This window comes from Lithobates pipiens, unplaced genomic scaffold, assembly GCF_037356315.1.
Source record: "Lithobates pipiens isolate NorthernLeopardFrog02 unplaced genomic scaffold, aLitPip1_a1.2 Scaffold_13, whole genome shotgun sequence".
Lineage (NCBI taxonomy): Eukaryota > Metazoa > Chordata > Amphibia > Anura > Ranidae > Lithobates > Lithobates pipiens.
In genome coordinates, this window is record NW_027507718.1 from 404,200,059 (window position 1) to 404,219,909 (window position 19,851).

At 42.2% G+C, this 19,851-nt stretch overlaps 1 protein-coding gene across 1 annotated transcript in view; it reads left to right on the forward strand.

Annotated features, from left to right (window-relative positions):
- The window catches only part of PPAT (phosphoribosyl pyrophosphate amidotransferase), a 44,831-nt gene extending 25,267 nt beyond the window's left edge, over positions 1-19,564 (forward strand). Inside the window, exons 6-11 of the mRNA XM_077477435.1 lie at positions 2,938-3,010; positions 4,870-5,024; positions 5,561-5,688; positions 5,770-5,991; positions 12,985-13,105; positions 19,005-19,564. Of these exons, the coding sequence (XP_077333561.1) occupies positions 2,938-3,010; positions 4,870-5,024; positions 5,561-5,688; positions 5,770-5,991; positions 12,985-13,105; positions 19,005-19,180 (875 nt within the window). The 3' untranslated portion in view covers positions 19,181-19,564. The remainder of the gene's footprint in view (positions 1-2,937; positions 3,011-4,869; positions 5,025-5,560; positions 5,689-5,769; positions 5,992-12,984; positions 13,106-19,004) is intronic.
- Positions 19,565-19,851: the final 287 nt, after the last annotated feature.

The window sequence follows — 19,851 nt, forward strand, 5'->3', positions numbered from 1 at the left end:
GGGGGGCGGCGGATCCTGTGACCGACTCGCTGATGGAAGCGGTGAGTCGGTACAAGCACCGGAGGGCGCGCCCCCTCCCGCCGCCTGTAAGAACGATCAAGAGGTAGAAACGCTGCTATGATCATTCTTATGGTGCAGGGAATCGCCGGCTGAAAATGCAGATATCTGATGTCTGTGGCCTCGGGCATCATTCAGATATACCGCCACAAAGACCGTGACGTCATATGACGTAGTATGGGCGCCAAGTGGTTAAAACTAGGTTAAGACTTAATCGGAACCGATTCAATCATACAGTTTGTATTGTACATTTGCAAAATGGATATTCTTGAATTTTGTTTTATCTCATGGTTACTGGGAAATTGTGTGAACGCATCAATGCTTCCAGAGCTTGGATTCATTGAATGAGTTTACCAAAAATGTAAAATTGCAGAATACACAGCTACATAACTAAGCTCTATTTCATGCCGAATAAACTAAATTATTAATGTATAGAAAACATCTTTAGATTTTTACTACAAAAGAATTTAAAAAAAAAATGATTTATTAAATATATATATATATTTTTTTTTATGTATCCAGGCCAGGGTGGATATAAAATATGTTTATTCTTATACTTTTTGGAGACCATCCTGATCTGTCTTGCTTTTTGGAGCCCTTAAAATGTCACCATTTGCTCATTTGTGTTTTTAGAGTTTTAGCATAATTGGAAAGACACCAAGGCACAGTGTTTGGTGATATTTGGTGACCTTCATGGTGTTGGGTTGTTTTACTTCCCTCTAATCTTATCTCCTGTATTTGTCTAACACAAATTGTTCAGCATTTCAGTAGAACAAACTTCAGTTTACCAATAGCAAACAACCTTGCTGTATGCCCTAGGACAACAATGCAGTTGTGACCATGAGATGGCTCTTCTGTGATCTGTGCTTATCCTCTTTAGCATGTTTGTGTAATAGTTTGTCCTTTACCCACTTCAGCTCCAGAAGGTTTTACCCCCTTCATGACCAGGCCATTTTTTGCAATACGGCACTGCGCAAAAATGGCTTTTATGCGGGCGCGCGAGACTGTACCCAAATACAGTTGATGTCCTTTTTCCTCAAAGAGCTTTCTTTTGGCGGTATTTGAGAGATTGTGGTGGACAAATCACACGCCTAACTGACACTTTGACATTTTTGGGGTCCAGGGGCACTAGTAGTGATCAGTGGTTAAAAAAAGCATGGTCATTTGTACTAATGACACTGGCAGGTAATGGGTTAACGTCAGGGGCAATCAAAGGGTTTAAATGTGTTCCTTGGCAGTGCTTTATTCATTTGGGGGATGGTTTAACTGAAGGAAGCCAGAGTTCTGTGTTTCTGCTAAGCAGAAACACAAGATCTGTCTTCCTTGCTAACAAAACAGTGATCTGCCTTAAGCCTCTCGAACGATCGCCAGGTTTCCTGATTGGCTCCTGTTTCAGGAGCTGGGCTTCGGTGGTGTGCACCCCACAACTGGGGAATACTCATTCGGGTATGTGATTTTTTTTTTTTTCTTCTAAAGGGCTGCTTTGTTGCAATATCTCTACATAGGGCGGTCCTTAAGTGGCTGTACTATAAATGGGAATTGGACTGAAAAGGCGGGAGATTTGGTGAACTGTAAGGATGTGAGAAGGGGGGGGGGGGGTTCTGAAGGGGGGCAAGGATGTGTCCATCCACACATATAGGTGTTTAGAGGAGGAAAAATTGAGAAAATACATTACATGTTAAGGAGAGTGTTTAGCATGTTCATTCATGTGGATAGAATAAATTAATTCTGTCCAATAGTGTGAGCAAACACTTAATGTGCAAAACTTTGCTTTTAGGCTGGACAGCATTTTAAATCTTTTGCTTGAGTGATTTTTGCATGGTTTGACTTTAAGTGACTATCGAATATCATATGCATAGATTAGATATTCTCTGTGGGTTTATTTGAAGAACACAGCACCAGCCCTGGGGAGCTGCAGGCAGGAGTTCTTAGGCGAGGCTGCGGCTTCAGGCCTAGTCTGTGGTGTCAAGCCTCGCTGACTAGGCTGCAGCCACTCACTGCCTCACCTAAAAACTCCTGCCCGCAGCACCTCGGGACCGGTCCTTGCGAAGGAAATTTAAATCTATTTGCTGAAATTTTGAATCTATTTGATCTCTCAACTCAAGATTTTAAACCTATATTTTACCCCATCCCTACGTTCAGCTAAAGTATTCAGTACATTAGGATTGCATGAAGTAAATCTGAAATTGGGTCAGTTCCCCCTATCCACCTAAGACCCAATGTTAATCTTGATGAAAATTTAGATTTTTAGTCATTCTAATGATGGAAATGACCTATTGGTGGACTAAAATTTTATATTTGTTATAATACACCCTGACCTGTGCACTCGCTCGCGACAATTTACTTCCGACCCCACTTGCAGCCTGGCATTGCAGCCAATAGTTTACAGTTTAGGTTTTGTTTTTTCTTTTATTTTAAAGTTTCACTTCCATTTTGTCAAAGTAATATTTTTGTTCAATTATGAAACTTAATTTTATTTATAAAGATGCTGTATATCAACTGCTAAATCTGTGTCTATAGTGCGTGTTCAAACCTTCATATCATAAGTGTTTTTTTTTTACGCCAGGCGTAAGTAAAATTGAAGCCCATTTGATTTTAGTCAACAAAAATGTCCTAGAGATTTTAGTTGACAAAATGAAAATTGGAATTGATTTTCGTCAGTTTCTGATAATTGACTTATTCTAATTTTTTATTTTTGTTTGCATATTTTCAGTGCCGAAAACTAAACTGATAAATATCTTCGTCCATTACTTTTTTTTTCCCCCTAGTGCACTATTGTGACAATACAGTCGGAAATCTATGAAATGTCCTTCCTCTAAACACTATGCTGTACTGCATTTCCAGATTATTTTACTGATTTTAAAGATTTCTTTTTCTTAGCAAAAAATCCATCAGAGACAGAAGGCTGGGTGGTCTCCTCTGAATCCTGTAGCTTTTTGTCTATTGGTGCAGAGTAAGTATTAGTATAGAATTGTATACATGAAACAAACTGAGAATGTAAATGTCATATTGAGCACAAGCATGATATGTGACAAATGTCTGAAACTGCTTCACAAACCTCCATAACACTAATTGTGTTTTATAGCAATTTGGTGCCGAACTTTATATAATTTAGGATGGCTTTGGATCGTTCTGATCAGGTCTCAAGTTGACACAAATTCTGCTTTCATACATTTTGTCCAACTAAAGCTATTTTTGTTAATATTTAGAAATTAGTTTTATGAAAGATCCCTCATGATGCAGGGACTGGAGTGGTTATGGATGGAATCAAACGACTGATTTTGTAACCTCCTGTTACACAAGACATATTGGAACCAGAATATGCCAATTTGTACACAGGGGAACGTGATGATGGCTGTGTTCACACTGCCTTTGCATGTAGGCCTTGGTGTAGAAAATCACAGCACTTAACCTCACTCTAACATTAAAGTAACCAAGACCATTTCTTAACCACTAAATCGCCTTAAAACCCATACTCGACCCAAAAGCTAATTCAATTGAAGCTTACCAAATCTTACATGTGACTGACGGCTGTCTTTTTAGGCTTTTATTTTCTCATGATCCAGACTGACAATGAATGCTGTGCTGCCTGATGTGCCTCCTTCCCTCATTCCTCCAGAGTTGTCCTAATACAACTGGTGTTACTGGCTAGATCCCCAGGTGAAAATGGAGGGAAAGCAGCCAATGCAAAGAATAGGCAGTCCCCTAATTACAAACATTTGACTTTCAAACGATTCCTACTTGCAGAGGGAGATAACAGGAAGTGAGAATCTACCCCTAGGAAGGGAAATTTCCTCCTTTAAGCGTTATTATGGCAAAAGTGTCTCCGCTGAAGCTTTATCACAAAGGCTTGTATCCACAGCCCAACATTTTCAAAATCAAATTTGTAGTTGGGACAAAGTGAGGTGAAATCTTCTGAACAGGGGCGCAGAGACAGCAAAACAAATGTTAAAGGGGTGTTAACCCTTCTCTGTCCTATCCAAAAAGCTTAATCGTTTTTTGGCTGGTGCTACACTTAAAGAATGTACCTTTTCCAACTTGCAAACAGAATCCACTTAATAACAAACCTAAAGACCCACTGGGGTTGATTTACTAAAGGCAAATCACTTTGCACTGAAAGTGCAGTTGATATAGATCTGAGAGGAGATCTGCAAGCTAAAATGCTGTTATTTATCTTGCATGTCCCCCCTCAGAGCTACAGCGACTGCACTTGTAGTGCAAAGTGGATTTGCCTTCAGTAAATAAACCTATATCTTTGTAACCCAGGGACCGCCTGTAAACTGTAGCAGCCACCACACCTGATTGGTAAGCTGCAATATACTGCAACCTTTTTGGGTTTAATACTGCTTTAAAGCTAAAATGTAAACAAATGCAAATTGCCAATGAATGCATTTACAGTATACATTCAATAAAAATGTATTTACAACTAAAATGTGTGTAATTTTTGGCTTAATATCAGCTTGTTGTGACTACTTGTCCAAAAACTGCACCAGGATTTAGTGTTCTGATACAATTGGGTGCACTGCATCCATAGTTCCTGAGAAGGCACTGTTAACTGGAGGGGAGAGCAGAGGGAATAATGGGACCAGCAGCAATTCAATGAACGCTGTCCCTGCTGAATCTAAGGCTGGTAGTGGGGGTCCCCAAATTGGAAAGCCTCAAATGCATGGACAGAAATGCAAATCTCTTCGCACATATAGTAATTGACACCTAATGATCTGTAGTGAATGTTCATTCCTGCACAAAAAGCAACATGTGCCATCTGGTTGACTAGAATGCCTAAAGAATTTTCTCCATCTCTGTACATTTTAGATATTACAGAGAAGTCTTGCCTGGAGAAATAGTGAAGATTTCTCAGACTGGGATACAAACGCTGGATATTGTCCCCAGACATAAAGAGAAGGATCCATCTGCATTCTGTATATTTGAATATGTTTACTTTGCACGGCCAGACTCTATTTTTGAAGGTAGGCATGAATGAGCGTTTTTCCTGTGGGGTAATAAGTAAAATATTCACAGGGCTTGTAATGGTGTTGGATCAGTTGGGTAAAAGGGGCATGTGTGTCAAACATTTAAACAGAAAACTATACATTCCCCCCTTCAAGCTGGGGCATAGATGTCCTTTTGAGAAATGTAATCACCAAGTGCAGATGTCCAAATACGGCTGATAATTCCAGGATTTTGGACTGTTGGTTGCATTTATGGAGGAACACCACTTTAGTGGTTTTCCATCCCACTGTTGGATACCAAATAACAGAATGAGAACTTAAGATGGGTAAAAGGAATTATGTTTTGACAATAAGCATCCCTTGCTTAACCTTATAATCTCAATGGATCATGAAGCCAGCCTAAGGTGTTTTTTTCCTTCAAAACAAGTGAATTGGTAGGAAATGGATGTATACAATGCAACGTTGTGACTAGATAGGATATTGTACTCCTGTAATGTAGAAGTATTTAGCTGGTAGGACCTACAGAGAATCAGATTTTAATTTATGTGTTCTAGGACAGATGGTGTATTCAGTTAGAAGGCGGTGCGGTCAGCAGTTGGCTATTGAAGCTCCAGTTGAAGCTGACCTAGTCAGCACTGTGCCAGAGTCGGCAACTCCTGCAGCTTTGGGCTATGCTGAGAAGGTAATCATTTGGTCTTTACATTTTTCTTTCCCCTCCCCTATCTTAATCAGAATGTGCTAATTTCCCTTTACAACTTTCCAGTGTGGCATTCAGTATGTTGAAGTATTGTGCAAAAATCGCTATGTTGGACGTACCTTCATTCAGCCAAACATGAGATTACGACAGCTTGGGGTTGCAAAAAAGTTTGGAGTCCTGTCTGATAACTTTGTTGGGAAAAGAATAGTGCTGATTGACGATTCCATTGTGAGAGGGAACACCATCTCTCCGATCATTAAGCTGCTGAAGGATTCTGGAGCAAAAGAGGCAAGTGTGGGAGAAGATGGTACATTTCATGAAGTGCGGGACTGTTGCATGCAAAAATCTGGTGGCTTGACCTAATCTTGTGTACCTAGAATGCTGTCAGAAGCTTTTTACCTGGCTGCAATGCAGTAGTATATCAAATCTGATTAAGCTGTATCATCTCTGCTCACAAATGAATGAGGACCATGAGTACTCTTCCTGTCATGCAAGATTGGGGAATGGTGATTGGCTTTGAAATATTCTTCGTGCAGTAATGTCCATTAGTCCTCACCTTAGATGGAGGTAAAGTCCCAATTGGCTTTGCTTCGGCAGTCCTGGGTGAGTGCACTGTACAGCCGTGCATCCTGGCATAGAGGCACTGTGCAGCTCAATCTATGTTTTTATAGATGACTGCAGGCAGGTTTATTATATTGCAGAAGAGACATTGCATGTTTCTTCTGAAATAATCTGCCTGCTCACGTTTATTTAATAAAGACTTTAGTTCTGTTTTAAAGGATTAGTTCACCTTTTGGAAACATGTTCCACCTGATTTGAGGGTGGAACATGTAACTTTATCCCGGTGCTGCAGCTGCCGTACGGGGAGATGTTCCCCGTACCGACTGTCAATGTTTGAAAGTAGCATGGCCTTGTGGAGCCCTGCCCACATCAGTCATACACTGCTGTGTGTGAATGATCTGGAAGTTCCAACATGCTTGGCGGCTGTGGGCTTGTAGTTCATGGAGTCTTCCTGTCAGGGAGTATCGGCTTACCTGTATGGGTAAGCAGACACACTGACAGCGTGCTGGAGAGCTGCATGGCATCAGCAATCTGGTGATCGCTGGTGCAATGCTTTACAGCAGTGGTAGCCTTGGTCCTCCAGCTGTGGTGAACCTACAAATCCCATCATATCTCTAGGAGTCGTGCCCGTGATTGTCAGGGTCTTGCAATGTCTCATGGGACTTGTAGTTTCACCACAGCTGGAGGCCCAAGGTTGTCTACCCATGCTTTACAGGATCCTACTACAAAAATATAGAAATGCACATCTTTGTTTACCTACAAATGTGCATTTATTGTGTACTTATCCTTCAGTGCCTAGCATGTACCTTATGCATGCTAGAGTCCTTTCTCAGTGGGCACAAAAACATGTTTGTAGCTGCAGGGAACTACCAACAGTTAATTATCAGATGTCATGATCTGTGTAGCAGTGTTGGCAACTAATCTTGTGCATATATAGGTGTTGCTGGGGTTATAGCAAGCTAGCTAAAATGTAAACAATACATCATAGTTGACTTAGCATTTTTTTTCTTTAATCGTACATCACGGGACCCAGACATGGTAATTACTATGTGGGTTATAGTCCACCTTCAGGTGCTGGACACTGGCACACCCTAAACAGGAAGTTGTCTCCCTATATAACCCCTCCCATACCAAGAGCAACTGTTTTTTCGCCAGTGTCTAAGGTGTTGGTCACGAGTGAAAATGTGCTGAGCTCCACTGGAGCAATCCTTGCTAAGGCTAGCTATGCAACCAGATCCATGCAGTGTTTTTTAGGCCAAATTGAATGGTACCCGGGCCTCGTATCCGAACATGTAAACACTTCTCTTTTTAGAGAGCTGGTCCCTGGGATCCAGTACTTTTGGTATCAAGGCCATAAAGTTTTACTGGCGGGGTGCTATTACAGGTCCAGGATTGTGGGTTCCCAAAGGGTCCCCAGTTCCTGACAGTTAACTGAACCCATCGTGAAGGGTGAAGATTGGGTTGGTTTTACCACAGAAGAACCTGTGGCGGGAAAAGTGGAGCTTTCTAGGGAATTTTTTAATTTTCTTAAGCATGACATTTACTTTAAAAGGAGACCATTCATAAGTGTCACCACTGGGGGGGCTGTATGGAGCACGTACCTTATGCTTTGCTCAGATCACTGTCACAGAAGCAGCACTTTTTTCCTCCAGCTAGCAGGCAGACCTCCAGTAAGTTCGGGGGATTTTGCTTCCTCCAGGCACCTTCACCTAGGCTGAACTCTTCCCCTCTTTATGAGGCTGAGTATAAGGGAGAACTGAAAACTATCGGCAATGATTTTTATTTTTATTTCACCGCCCCTATATGGCAGTGGCTTCCAGGTCTCCTTCACACCATCCCTCCCTCACAAGCCGATCCCGTCGGATTGGAGGCCTGTGCTTGCGCAGGAAAACTTTTTTTTTTTTTTTTTTTTTTTTTTAAGGGGGGTGCGGCGTTGGCGTACTCCAATGCAGGAAGGAGTGCTGGCTGCAAAATTGTCACACATAAGAGCACAGAGGAGCATGAAGGAGGTTTTAGTGACACAGGCATTTCCTATTTGACACATTTACTATTTGCATCAGGCTGAGCATTAATAGCAGCAGTGGCTGGACTATTGCTCAAGTAGTGGATGCGATTTCTTCTGGTAGTACCTCTGCTTTGTGCATCGTGCTAAGGTCAGAAGGGGGTTGAAACTCCCCCAAAAAAGGGCTAAAAGGGTCTGTCAATCTCTGGAAAGCCTACTCATTTCTACAATTGGCATCCTCCCCTGAGAGAGGGTGGCTGGTCAGAGTGTGCATCGGGGCCATGAAATTTTTGCAATTGTTTTCAACACTGCAGCCCCTGTTTATTTTACTAAAGTTTTTTCCTCAGCCATGATAGGTTTAAAAAGTTGGTGACTAATTGCATCCCAGTATGGGTCAAAATGCAACAGGTTCTCTTCCGTTGCCCAGGACCCTCAAACTAAGGAACTAGGGCGGGAGAAGATGAATTCCCTCAGGGGTCTGTGATGAGGCGGACTCCCCTTATGAGTTGTCAAATGCGGGAGAATCGGCTGTTTCAATCAAGATTGATAGTACAATTTCTTGCTGAATGATCTGCTCCACATTTATGTACCCTTAACTGAGTGGGTTTGCTAAAGCCTCCAAGCTGTGCATACATTTTCCTGTCCATTCATTGTTGGGAAAAGTTTTTTTGTATCTGAGAGGATCACCCAGATGAGCATTATTTTCCCTCCTAAAGTTTTCAAACTTTATCCTATGGTTGAGTAAATTCATTAAGTAGGGTATACCAGCAATTAACGCTGTTATCCTCTGTGCATAAGAGTTTCACTTGTCTGGCAGACATTTCTCAAATGCTTAGGGATCCAACGGATAAAAAGTTGGAATTCCTATTAAAAAATGTTTTTCTCTTGACAGTGTGTGTCTCAATCTGCGTTGACAGTAATTGCTTAATTGTTGAGAGACCAGTTTAAACAGGTGTTCAAGGTTATCCTGCTCAGCAGGCCCAGGATCTGGCAGCTTTGTGTGCAATGGTTGCTCTGAGAGATTCTATGCTTCAGGCTTTGCACCCTTTGCTAAGCACCATGCAGAAGCTCCTGGCTAGTCTTCCTTTTGCGGTGAAACGGCTATTTGGGGATGTTTTGGATAATACATTCAAAGAAATTCTAGTGGGGGGAAAAAAAACATTTTTCTTTTAAGAAAAGGAGTAAATGTATTTTCGTTTTTAAGGTTCCTTCTGTGCCAAGGGTATCGGCCTCCAGGCAGTCATGACGGCTTCCGCTGTTAGGTTCAAAAGGTAATCCTCAGGGTTAACCCCAGGGATAAAAGGTCTTGGAGGAAACCTACAAGATACTGAAGCCTCATAAGGAGACGCCCCCACTTGCTCAACAGGGGGAATTCTTCTGTTCTCAAGGATCTGGCAGGAAGAGTGTCAAGGCGAATGGGGTACTTCCTCAATAGCTCCAAGGTACAAACTGGACTTCCAAGAGTTTCCATCTCCTCCTCGTTTTCTGTAAGAGCAGAGGTTGGGGTTTGGTTAAATCCAAATGGACATTCTGAATCTCAAAAATCTAAATTCAGTTCCTGAATATAACCACTTTTTTTTTCACATGGAGCCAATGCAATCCGTTATCTCCATCCTACAAGGAGGAGAACTTCTGGCGTCAATCAACATCAAAGATGCATACCTCCATATGCCTATTTCCTGGCTCACCGGTAAGATCTAATTTTCAAGGTGGAAAATCTTAATTTTCAGTGTGTAGCTCTGCTTTCCGGTCTAGCTACTGCACCTTGAGTGTTTACAAAGGTTCTGGCCCCTCTTCTAGCCAGATTTAAGGGCCCAAGGTATAACTATTATGGTTTACCTGGACGATCTGTTATTTATAGGCCAGTCGGTAGCCCGCTTAGACCAAAGTATGGTCACCACATTCGACTACCTGGAATATCTAGGTCTGTTTCTCAGCCTAGGAGAAATCATCTTTAAAACCAGGAAAAGGGCTAAGATACTTGGGTCTGATCATGGGAACACCCAGAAAAAGGTATTCTTGGCCCCAGGCAAAGCTCAGCACCCTAAAACTAATTAAAGTGGTTGAAACAAGATGAATTCTACTTGGCATGAGGTTGTTGGGAAAGATGGTGGCTTCATTCGAGGCTGTTCCTTATGCTCCATTTCATTCGAGACTGCTGCAAAACATTATTCCTGAATAATTATTCTATCAGCTTAGAACACAGGGTTCAATCTCTAGATTCCTAATGTGTCCGACTCCAAAGCCTACGGCCACATCACCCTGGAAGCTCCTGATCTTGGAGGCTTAGCAGGATCGGGCCTGGTTAGCAGCCGGATGGACCACCTGGAAATACCAGGTACTGTAGGCTGGGTACGCCGGAGCCTCAGTTTATGGTTAATATCCAAAAATCGGCAAAGGGAAAAATCCTTCAGTTACCATGGAAGTGGTCCAGATCAGAAATAATCTTGCCCATTCTAGAAATTCAGGCAGAGCACTTGGTTCTGAGGGCCTTGAACGTTCAGTTTAAAGTATTGTCCTGCCAGGATTCAATCTGACTGCCACAGCAATGGCCTATAAATTGCCAAGGGGGCACAAGAAGTGCAGCCCAGAGACAGGTGAATCATAGCCTCTTGGGCAGAAACCAATGTAATTTGCCTATCGGCGGTCTTCATTCTAGAAATAGAAAATTGGCAGGTGGACTACTTGAGTCACCAGCCGTTGTTCCTGGGAAAACAGTTCCCTCACCCGATATCTTCCTGTCAAAGATGGGGGATCCCAGGCATAGATCTGTTATATGCAGGTTCAACAAAAATCAACAACTTTGTGTCAAACAAAGGATCTGCTAGCATGCATAACGGATGCCTTGCTATTTCTGTGGAATCAGTTCTCGATGATTTATGCATTCCCTCCTATTTTGCCTGCCTCCATGATGACTTTGCAGGCTCAAGCAGGAAGGGAAGTTGGTGATTCTTGTGTCCTCCATTGGGGCCCAGGAAATCTTAGTATGCAGGGATCGTAAGGATGACAGCAGGGTACCCATAGACCCTACCGCCACGGCCAGACCTTCTTTCGCAAGGTCTGGTATTCCATCCTACTTAACAAACGCTAAATTTAATGGTTTGGCTATTGAGACCCACGCTCTGAAGAAACGTGGGCTGTCAGGTTCAGTGGTTTCAATCTTGATGCAAGGGAACCGGCCTCCATGATTATATATTATGGAGTCTGGGAAACATGTCTTCTGGTCTGAAACCAGGCAATGGGTCAAAGGTAGAATCCTTGACTTTCTGCAGATGGGGTGAGAAATAAAGCTTGCCTTGAGTGATTTCGAAGGACAGGTCTCGGCCTTATCGGTATTTCAATGATCACTTGCTTCGGTTCGGCTTAATCCCCAGTTAGGTCACCCTTGGAACTTGAATTTAGTTTTTGGCTGCATTACAAAACTTTTTTTTTTTTTTTTTTTTGGACCGATACGACATGTTCTCTTGGTCTTTTTTTGACAAGAAAACTTTTCTGGTAACCATATCTGCTGCAAGAAGGGTATCAGAATTGGCCTAGGCTTTTTCTTGTAAAGAACCATATTCACAAGGATAAGGTAGTATGGTGTCCTCATCCTAACTTTTTACCGAAGGTAGCATCAGGTTTTTTAGCTAAACCAGGATATTCATTTTTTTTTTTTCCCCAGAACTCTGTTCTATGGAAGAAAACACACTACATTCTTTTGATATGGTGAGAGCAGTCTACTTAAAGATGACTGCTCAGATTTGGAAAATGGATGTTTTTAGTATTGCCTGAAGGTCCTAAAAGTGGACAGGCAGCATGGAAATCTACTATTCTAAATGGATTTGACAAGTAATCGTTCTAGTTTATGGTTTACAGAAGTCATTTCTACCCTCTCAAATCAAAATGTACTCCTCTAGAGCTGTTAGTGCTTCATGGGTAGTGAATCGCCAAGCCTCCATGGCTCAAATCTGCAAGGCCGCAACTTGGTCTTCAATCTGTGCATTTGCCAGATTCTATCAAGTGGATGTAAAGACGTGAGGATGTCGCTTGTGAGCGCAGTGTACTGCAGTACAAGTCCTCTGATCTCGTATTGCCCTAATTCTAATGTCTCCCTCCCCTCAGTTGGCATTGCTCTGGGACATCCCACATAGTAATTACTATGGCTGTGTCCCGTGATGTACGATTTAAAGAAAATAGTAATTTTAGATTTTTATAACCGCTTACCTGTAAAATACTTTTGAAGTACATCATGGGACACTGAGGTCCCACCCATTTCTAGTATATATGTGTATTTCTTTGCTACAAAAGTGAGATGCTCCCAGTATGGTAGGGGTTATATAAGGAGGCAATTTCCTGTGTGTGCCAGTGTCCAGAACCTGAAGGTATACTATAACCCACATAGTAATTACTATGGCACTTTGTCCCGTGATGTACTTCAGAAGAAAAGGATTTTACAGGTAAGCTGTTATAAAAATCCTATTTTGTAGCTGCAGGGAGCTACTGACAGTTAATTAGCAGAAGTCCTGATCTGTGTAGCAATTTTGGCAACTGATATATTGTGCATATATAGATGTTGCTGGGGTTATAGCAAGCTAGCTAAAATGTAAACAATCCATCATAGTTGGCTTAGCATTTTTTCTTAACTATGTTGCTGACAAGGTTTTTTTTTTTTTTTTTTTTTTTCCCCCATCTTTGCTGGCTTCAATATTTTTTAAATGATATTGTATTCTGTCCAGGTGCATATTCGTGTGGCTTCCCCACCTATCCGATATCCCTGCTACATGGGCATTAACATTCCTACCAAAGAGGAGCTGATTGCAAATCGTCCAGAATTCAATGACTTGGCTGGCTACATTGGTAAGCAAACCTTGAACATTTTTGCAGGCAGGTGAATAATCGGTGGTAACTTCATTCTGGAATTTGTTTGCTATATAGTGCACCCTTCATGTGGTTCTGCAACAAAGCTTTCATCTTCCATGTATGTACTTGTGCGTACACAGTGGCAGTTAACTGATATGTATATTAAGTGTGTGGATTAGATGGCACAACAAGCACTTAACCATGTAGTAATGCCTTTCATAAACCAGATTAAGCTTTCTAATTTAAATATTACAGAAATCTGTGCTGGCAGGGCCTAGTGTTTCAATTTAGTTTATCAAAATAACTTCCATATAAACCAGGGGGACTGGAGCCACTGGCACTTTTGGTTCCTGTAGCAAGTTTCCTAACTGGTCACCCATCTAACAAGGCCATAAATTGGGTATCTCTTCGTTGCAAATGGACCTGGTTATCTGTTTAATAAAAATGTATCACTTGGTGGGAGGGACTGCTAAGGCACACAGACTATTTGCACTTCTTCATGGCAGCAATAAATGCTTCTCGGCACTTTTAAACGAAAGGATGGCCTTTTTTAAAAAAAACCTGGGATTCCTGGTTTAAAGTGATATTAAAAGCTGATTTGTTTCATCAAAAAGACTTGCTATACTTAACCACTTCCATACCATGCCTATTCTGGCACTCCTCTCCTACATGTAAAAATCATAATTTCTTTCATTCATTGATGGACACAGCACCTTTGATCTTGACCTTAGGGTTATATCGCCACCTTCAGGAGAGAACTAGGCAGAACATGTTTGTTTTTTTACTAGTAATGGCGATCAGCGATGTTTTTTATTTTTTTTTGACTACGACCATTATGGCAGACACATCAGGCATTTTGACACATTTTTAGGACCATTGTCATTTATACAGCAACCCCTGCTATACAAATGCAGTGATTCCTGTGTAAATGGCAGTGAAGGGGTTAACCAGTGGGTGGCAGTGTAGGGGTTAAGTGTTCCTAGGGGTGTGTTACTAACTGGGGGAGGGAGGTGGCTGGGCTTTCTTTTAGTGAACACTGATCTCTGCTCCAATCACATGGAGCAGGGATCAGCGTCACTTGTTGCTAGGCAGAATGGGAAGATGCTGTTTACAACGGCATCTCCCAATTCAGCCGCCCCGTGAGACGATTGCGGCTATGCCCACAGTGATCGAGTACGCGGGTCCCGTGACCGGACTCACGGGGGTCCCGACTGGCGCAATGGCAGGGCAGCATTTAAAATTGGACGTACCTGTATGCCAATATGCCTGCCTGTGCCATTCTGCCGACGTACATCGGCGTGCGCCGGTCGGGAAGTGGTTAAACTAAAATGGATGCAAAAATGCATTACATGCTTTTCTGCAGCTTCTCCATTGAAGTATATTGAACCAATAAAGAATCATTTTGCGTTAAAAGTCCCTGACCCTTTCAGATGTGAATGTGTCCCATAGGAAACCATGTAAATGAACTGTAGTGCATTTCTGCAAAAAGCACCAATAAACACATAGATGTGAACCAGGTCTAAGACGTTTACTAACATAATGGGGTTAAAAAAAGGGCCCCTTTATAGTAAAAAAAAAAAATCTTTGGATGCGTGCTTCGGCCGCAAGGTTTTGCAGGTGGCCGTTTTTAAGGTTGTAACTCTGAGCCATTCCTTTTTGTTATGAGTGGAGTTTATTTTCTTGTTCCCGCCCCTTGTTTTTTGACGCTGCTTGGGGGCGTCTCTAAGGTCAAGATTAAAGGTGCCGTGTCCGTCAATGAACAAAAGAAAATAGGATTTTTGTACTCGCCGTAAAATCCTTTTCTCTGAAGTTCACACCCACCCCTCCCATTTATGTTTCTACTGCTTTTTGACGAACTGAGGTGCTGGATGCAGTGTGAGGGGTTATAGCCAGTAGGACCGCCCCCTGGCCGGTACTGTGCAGTTTTGCTGTTTTTACATGTTACCTAGTCATCTCCTGAAGGTGGTGATATAAGGTCAAGATTAAAGGTGCTGTCAGTCAATTAACTTCAGAGAAGGATTTTACGGTGAGTACAAAAATCCTTTTTTATTTTTTGCTTGAAAATCACACATAGTACTTGCGCAACAATTTTTCAAACTAGTGTTTAGTTTTTTTTTTTTTTTTAGTTTTTTTTTTGTTTTGGAAAAGTTTCATGAATTAAACAGTAAAGTTAGCCCAAATGTTCTGTATAATGTGAAAGATGTTGCGCCGAGTAAATACTCAACATGTCACGCTTTAAAATTGAGCACTCATGGAATGGCGCCAAACTTCGGTACTTAAAATGGAAGTAAACCCTTCCAAACAACTTTGACCTACAGGTAAGCCTAGATTAAGGCTTACCTGTAGGTCCAAGTAATATCTCCTAAACCTATATGGTTTAGGAGATATTTGCCCGAAAATGGGCACCGCTGTCTACGGCGCATGCGCCGTAGACAGCGGCGCGCAGGCGCACTAAATGCGGCAAGTCCAAGAATGGATTTGCCAAATTTGTCGACTCCCGTGCGCATTTGCGGGAGTGACGTCATCGCGGCTCCGCCGAATGGCAGCGTCGGAGCTCCGAGACGCGACTCCCGTGCGCATGCGCGGGAGTGACGTCATCACGGCTTCTCCGCTGTCATTCGTCGGAGCTGCGAGAGACGCCACAACCAAGATGGATGCGGCGGACTACAGGTGATAGCGGCGACTTCGCTGGCTCCTGTGTCAGGTAAGTGACACATAATGAGCTACTATGCGATGCATAGTAGTCCATTATGCTTTACCTTTGCAGGGAAAAAAAGAGGAAGTAAACCCATCAGGGTTTACTTCCTCTTTAATCTCCATAGGCAAAGCTTTAATTTTCTTTTTTTTTTTTTTCTTTTTTTTATACAGGTTTAGAGTTAGAATTGTTGCTCTCACACTAGAACTCTAACAAATGCAGGGTTACCTCACACGTGGTTTGAACGGCGTTTACAAATGTGGGCGGGACTTGCATGTGCATTCGCTTCTGTGCGCAAGCACACAAGACACTTTAAGTTCTTTATTTTTTATTTTTTAAGCTTTAAAAAAAATGTTGATCACTTTTTATTCCTTTTACAAGAAATGTAAACATCCCTTGTAATAGACTCTATAAAGAGGACCTGTCACGCACTATTCCTAAGACCCCACGTCTCTACTTCAGGCAGGAAAGCATGAGATGAGAAAAATGAGCCCATGCTTTCCAGCCGCAATTGTGGCATTTACAACCGCTGCCAGGGTGTGACGTCATAACATCGTGCCCGGGCCTCCGGTCATCTCTATGACCGATCTGGTTGCCAGAAGTCTCTATGCTAGTTATCCGGTGGCGGACGATTCTTTCTATAGGTCCCCAATGGTGTGGGAGAGCCCAGAGAAGCACAGCAGGGAGATGTCCCCTCCCATCAAATGTAAGAATGATCAAGCAGCAGGACTGCCGCTATCATTCTTGCGGTGCACAGAATCTCCGGCTCTAAAAGATACCTGAATGATGCCTGTAGCTGCAGGCATCATTCAGATATCACGACAAAGTCCGATGTTGGGCTGTAAGTGGTTAACCTGCTCTGTTCAGTGATTTTTGTACCACACAGCCCTAATTTTCCACTTATCAGGTCCCCTGTCAGCGCTCCTGCCGAGTACACCACTTGTGAGGGCTCCGTGTCCATCCATTCACACATGAAGTGTGGTTTGGCCCTGCCCCTGCTCTCTCCTCATTGGCTCACTGATTTTAAAATGGCAGATGCCAGTGAAAATCCTCTACATGTAGAAGGTAAAAAAAAAAAAAACCTGACCCCTTTACAACTGCTTTAACCACCTCCCAATCCAGGCCTTCTGACACATTTTGTTCACGTGAAAATAGATTATATATTATAGTAAAATATAGAAAACTGCTCTATCTTAAAAATGTAAACTAATAAAAAAGGCTGCCGTTTGGGTAGGATAAACACCGCAAACAATATAAATAAGAAACTGTGCCCGTAATGATTCCAACCAGATCCGGCTGACCTGAAGGTAAATATCATCCAAATTGGGTATTAAACACTGAATTTGAACAATTAGTCTCTGAACAAAACGTGTGTCCAAATAGATGGTTGAATAGAAACCTCTGATCCACAATTTGAATGTGAAGAGCCACCACATGGAAAGCTGCTCACCAGAGGGCCAACCCACATCAGCATTCGGCTATAACCCAGCCACAGCCTCCGACATCTAGATAGAAGATCCCAGGGATGCATCTAAGATTCTGCAGGGTCCTAGGCTTTATCCATAGAACGTACAGTCCATGAAACGACTACATATGGAAGAGGGGGACCATAGCGTAATTCCATAATGCAGGACAATTATAAAAAATACTGGTACTTACAAACATTAGATTAAAAGCATGTAAAAAATGCTGGCCAGCACATAGAGCCCTTCCTCGCTCAAATCAACGCGGTGATGTTGCTGCACGCCCTCCCATATGATGTATGATTTCATGGACCATACGTTCTATGAATAACGCCTAGTACCCCGCAGTATCTGAGAGGCATCCCTGGGATCTTCTATCTAGATGTCAGAGGCCGTGGCTGGGGTTATAGCTGAATGCTGGTGTGGGTTGGCCCTCTGGTAAGCGGCTTTCCATGTGGTGGTGGTTCTTGCCATTCAAATTGTGAATCAGAGGTGTTTCTATTCAAATATCTATTTGGACACGTGTTTTTTTTTATTTTTATTTTTTTTTTCCCCCGAGATGGTTCAAATTCATTGTGTTTAATACCCAATTTTGATGAGGTTTACCTTCAGGTCAGCCGGATCTGGTTGGACTCAGTATGGGCAGTTTTTTAGTTACCTCTTAAGCTTGTATATTTTTGCAGAGGCCCTAGAGAATAAATTAGGTTTTGCACAGTATTGTACTTAAAAGCATTAAAAACGACAAGATCAGGTTTTTTTCTTTTGTTTTTTTTTTCCGCTAAATGATCATAAGGCCAATAACTATGGTTTAATGTATAGTTGTCTTGGAATGTCTGCTTAAACACAGTGGGAGTGAAGTCATCCCATTGTATTCTAAGGCCTTTCACATGCACGATCCGTTCAGGTCCGCCTGTCAGTTTTTTTAGGTGGACCTGAACGGGTGCTCGATAGACCTCCTATGGAGCGTCGGATGTCAGCAGTGACATGTCCACTGACATCCGTGCTCCGATCCAAAAGTATGATGAAGGAAAACCCTACTTTTCCATCCGTCATGGAATCTGGTGACTATGGATTCTACGGTCCTTCATCTGATCTCCCATATGGGAGAGCGGCGCTCTGACAGGTCCGTCCCTGCGCAGTGTGCAGAGACGGACCTGTCATCTTCCCGCTCAGTGGGGATTGACGGAGCGATCCCTGCTGAGCAAGCGGATGTTTACGGGGCGGATCATCGCAGATCTGCCCCATGTAAAAGGAGCGTTAGGCTCAATCATATCATTCCTATAAACTAAAAGAATTAAGTATAGGAGAAAATATTTGGGGTATAATGTCAATTCGACTCTACTCCTCCACTCATGACTACTTCAGAGGGATGGAATGGATTTATGCTGGTGTTCTAGGAATCATCCAATTGCTTCGTAATACGGTCTTATGTACATGTTTGGTTCTACATTACGGTGTTCTTGTATGCATTCTAATTGCCATATTCAGCTGTTTTTGTACTTTTTAATTTGTTTTGCAGGGTATATTCACAATTTTTAATTATCTCTTGTAAAGTCCTTGTGACCATTCAGCAAGGATCCTAAGTACTGTTGAATGTTCAGGTAGCCACTAGAAGGAGCACCTTAGTTGGTGTATGAAATGCATGACCAAATGAACAGCAAACATGTCAATGTCAGTTAAATTTATTCAAAATTTGCCAATTTTGCAAGTTCAGTCTTCTATGTTCTTTAACTTCCAGGTGCGAACAGCGTGGTTTACTTGTCCGTGGAAGGATTAACTTCTGCGGTACGCGAGGGCATTAAATCCTTTAAAGACCAACAAAATGGCTTGAATGGCAGAACGTCTCATCCATCTTCAGGTGGTCACTGTACAGCTTGTCTCACTGGAGAATATCCAGTGGAACTCGAATGGTGAATTTCATCTTCGTTACGTGATGTGTGACCTGTCACCTACTGTTTCCACTGGACGGTTTATTTATTTTATCTGATGGACAGCTGCTTCGAAAAAGCATCAATGCCAACAAAACAAGGTTTTTTTTTTTTGTTTTTTTTTCCATGCTGAAAGACGCACAGAAAACACTGGGCCTTTAGGTCTGTTCTGAAGAGTTGACCACTTTACCTGTACAGTATGAAGTCTGCTGCTCCTTCCTTTGTCCTCTAACATCTGGAAGGCTAGCAATAAAACTTTTTTACTTTTTATTGCGGTTGGCTAGTTTTCTCTAGATTTTCAGATTGCCTGTGTATCTGAGTTGAAATACAAAATTATAAATTGCCACAAAGTTTGTGGCACACAACCAAACATTATTCTTGCTATTTTATTCAGCAGTGATAAAACTTTTAACAGTATTTGTTTTGGTGTGATATGGGGCATTCTTGCCAAGGCCCAGCTGGAAAAGACCAGATATATAGCGGCCTTACCTTATTAAAGTGTTTTTTTTTTTTTTTATTTGGCTACTGTAACAAGCGCTGCAGAAGGCTAATGTATTACACCCCCCATGCATGTTCTGGTCTTTTAATTGTACCCCTCTATAACCCATGGGCTGGTTGCTGGAGGATTTCACTCTCCCCTTTCCGTAGGTACGGTGG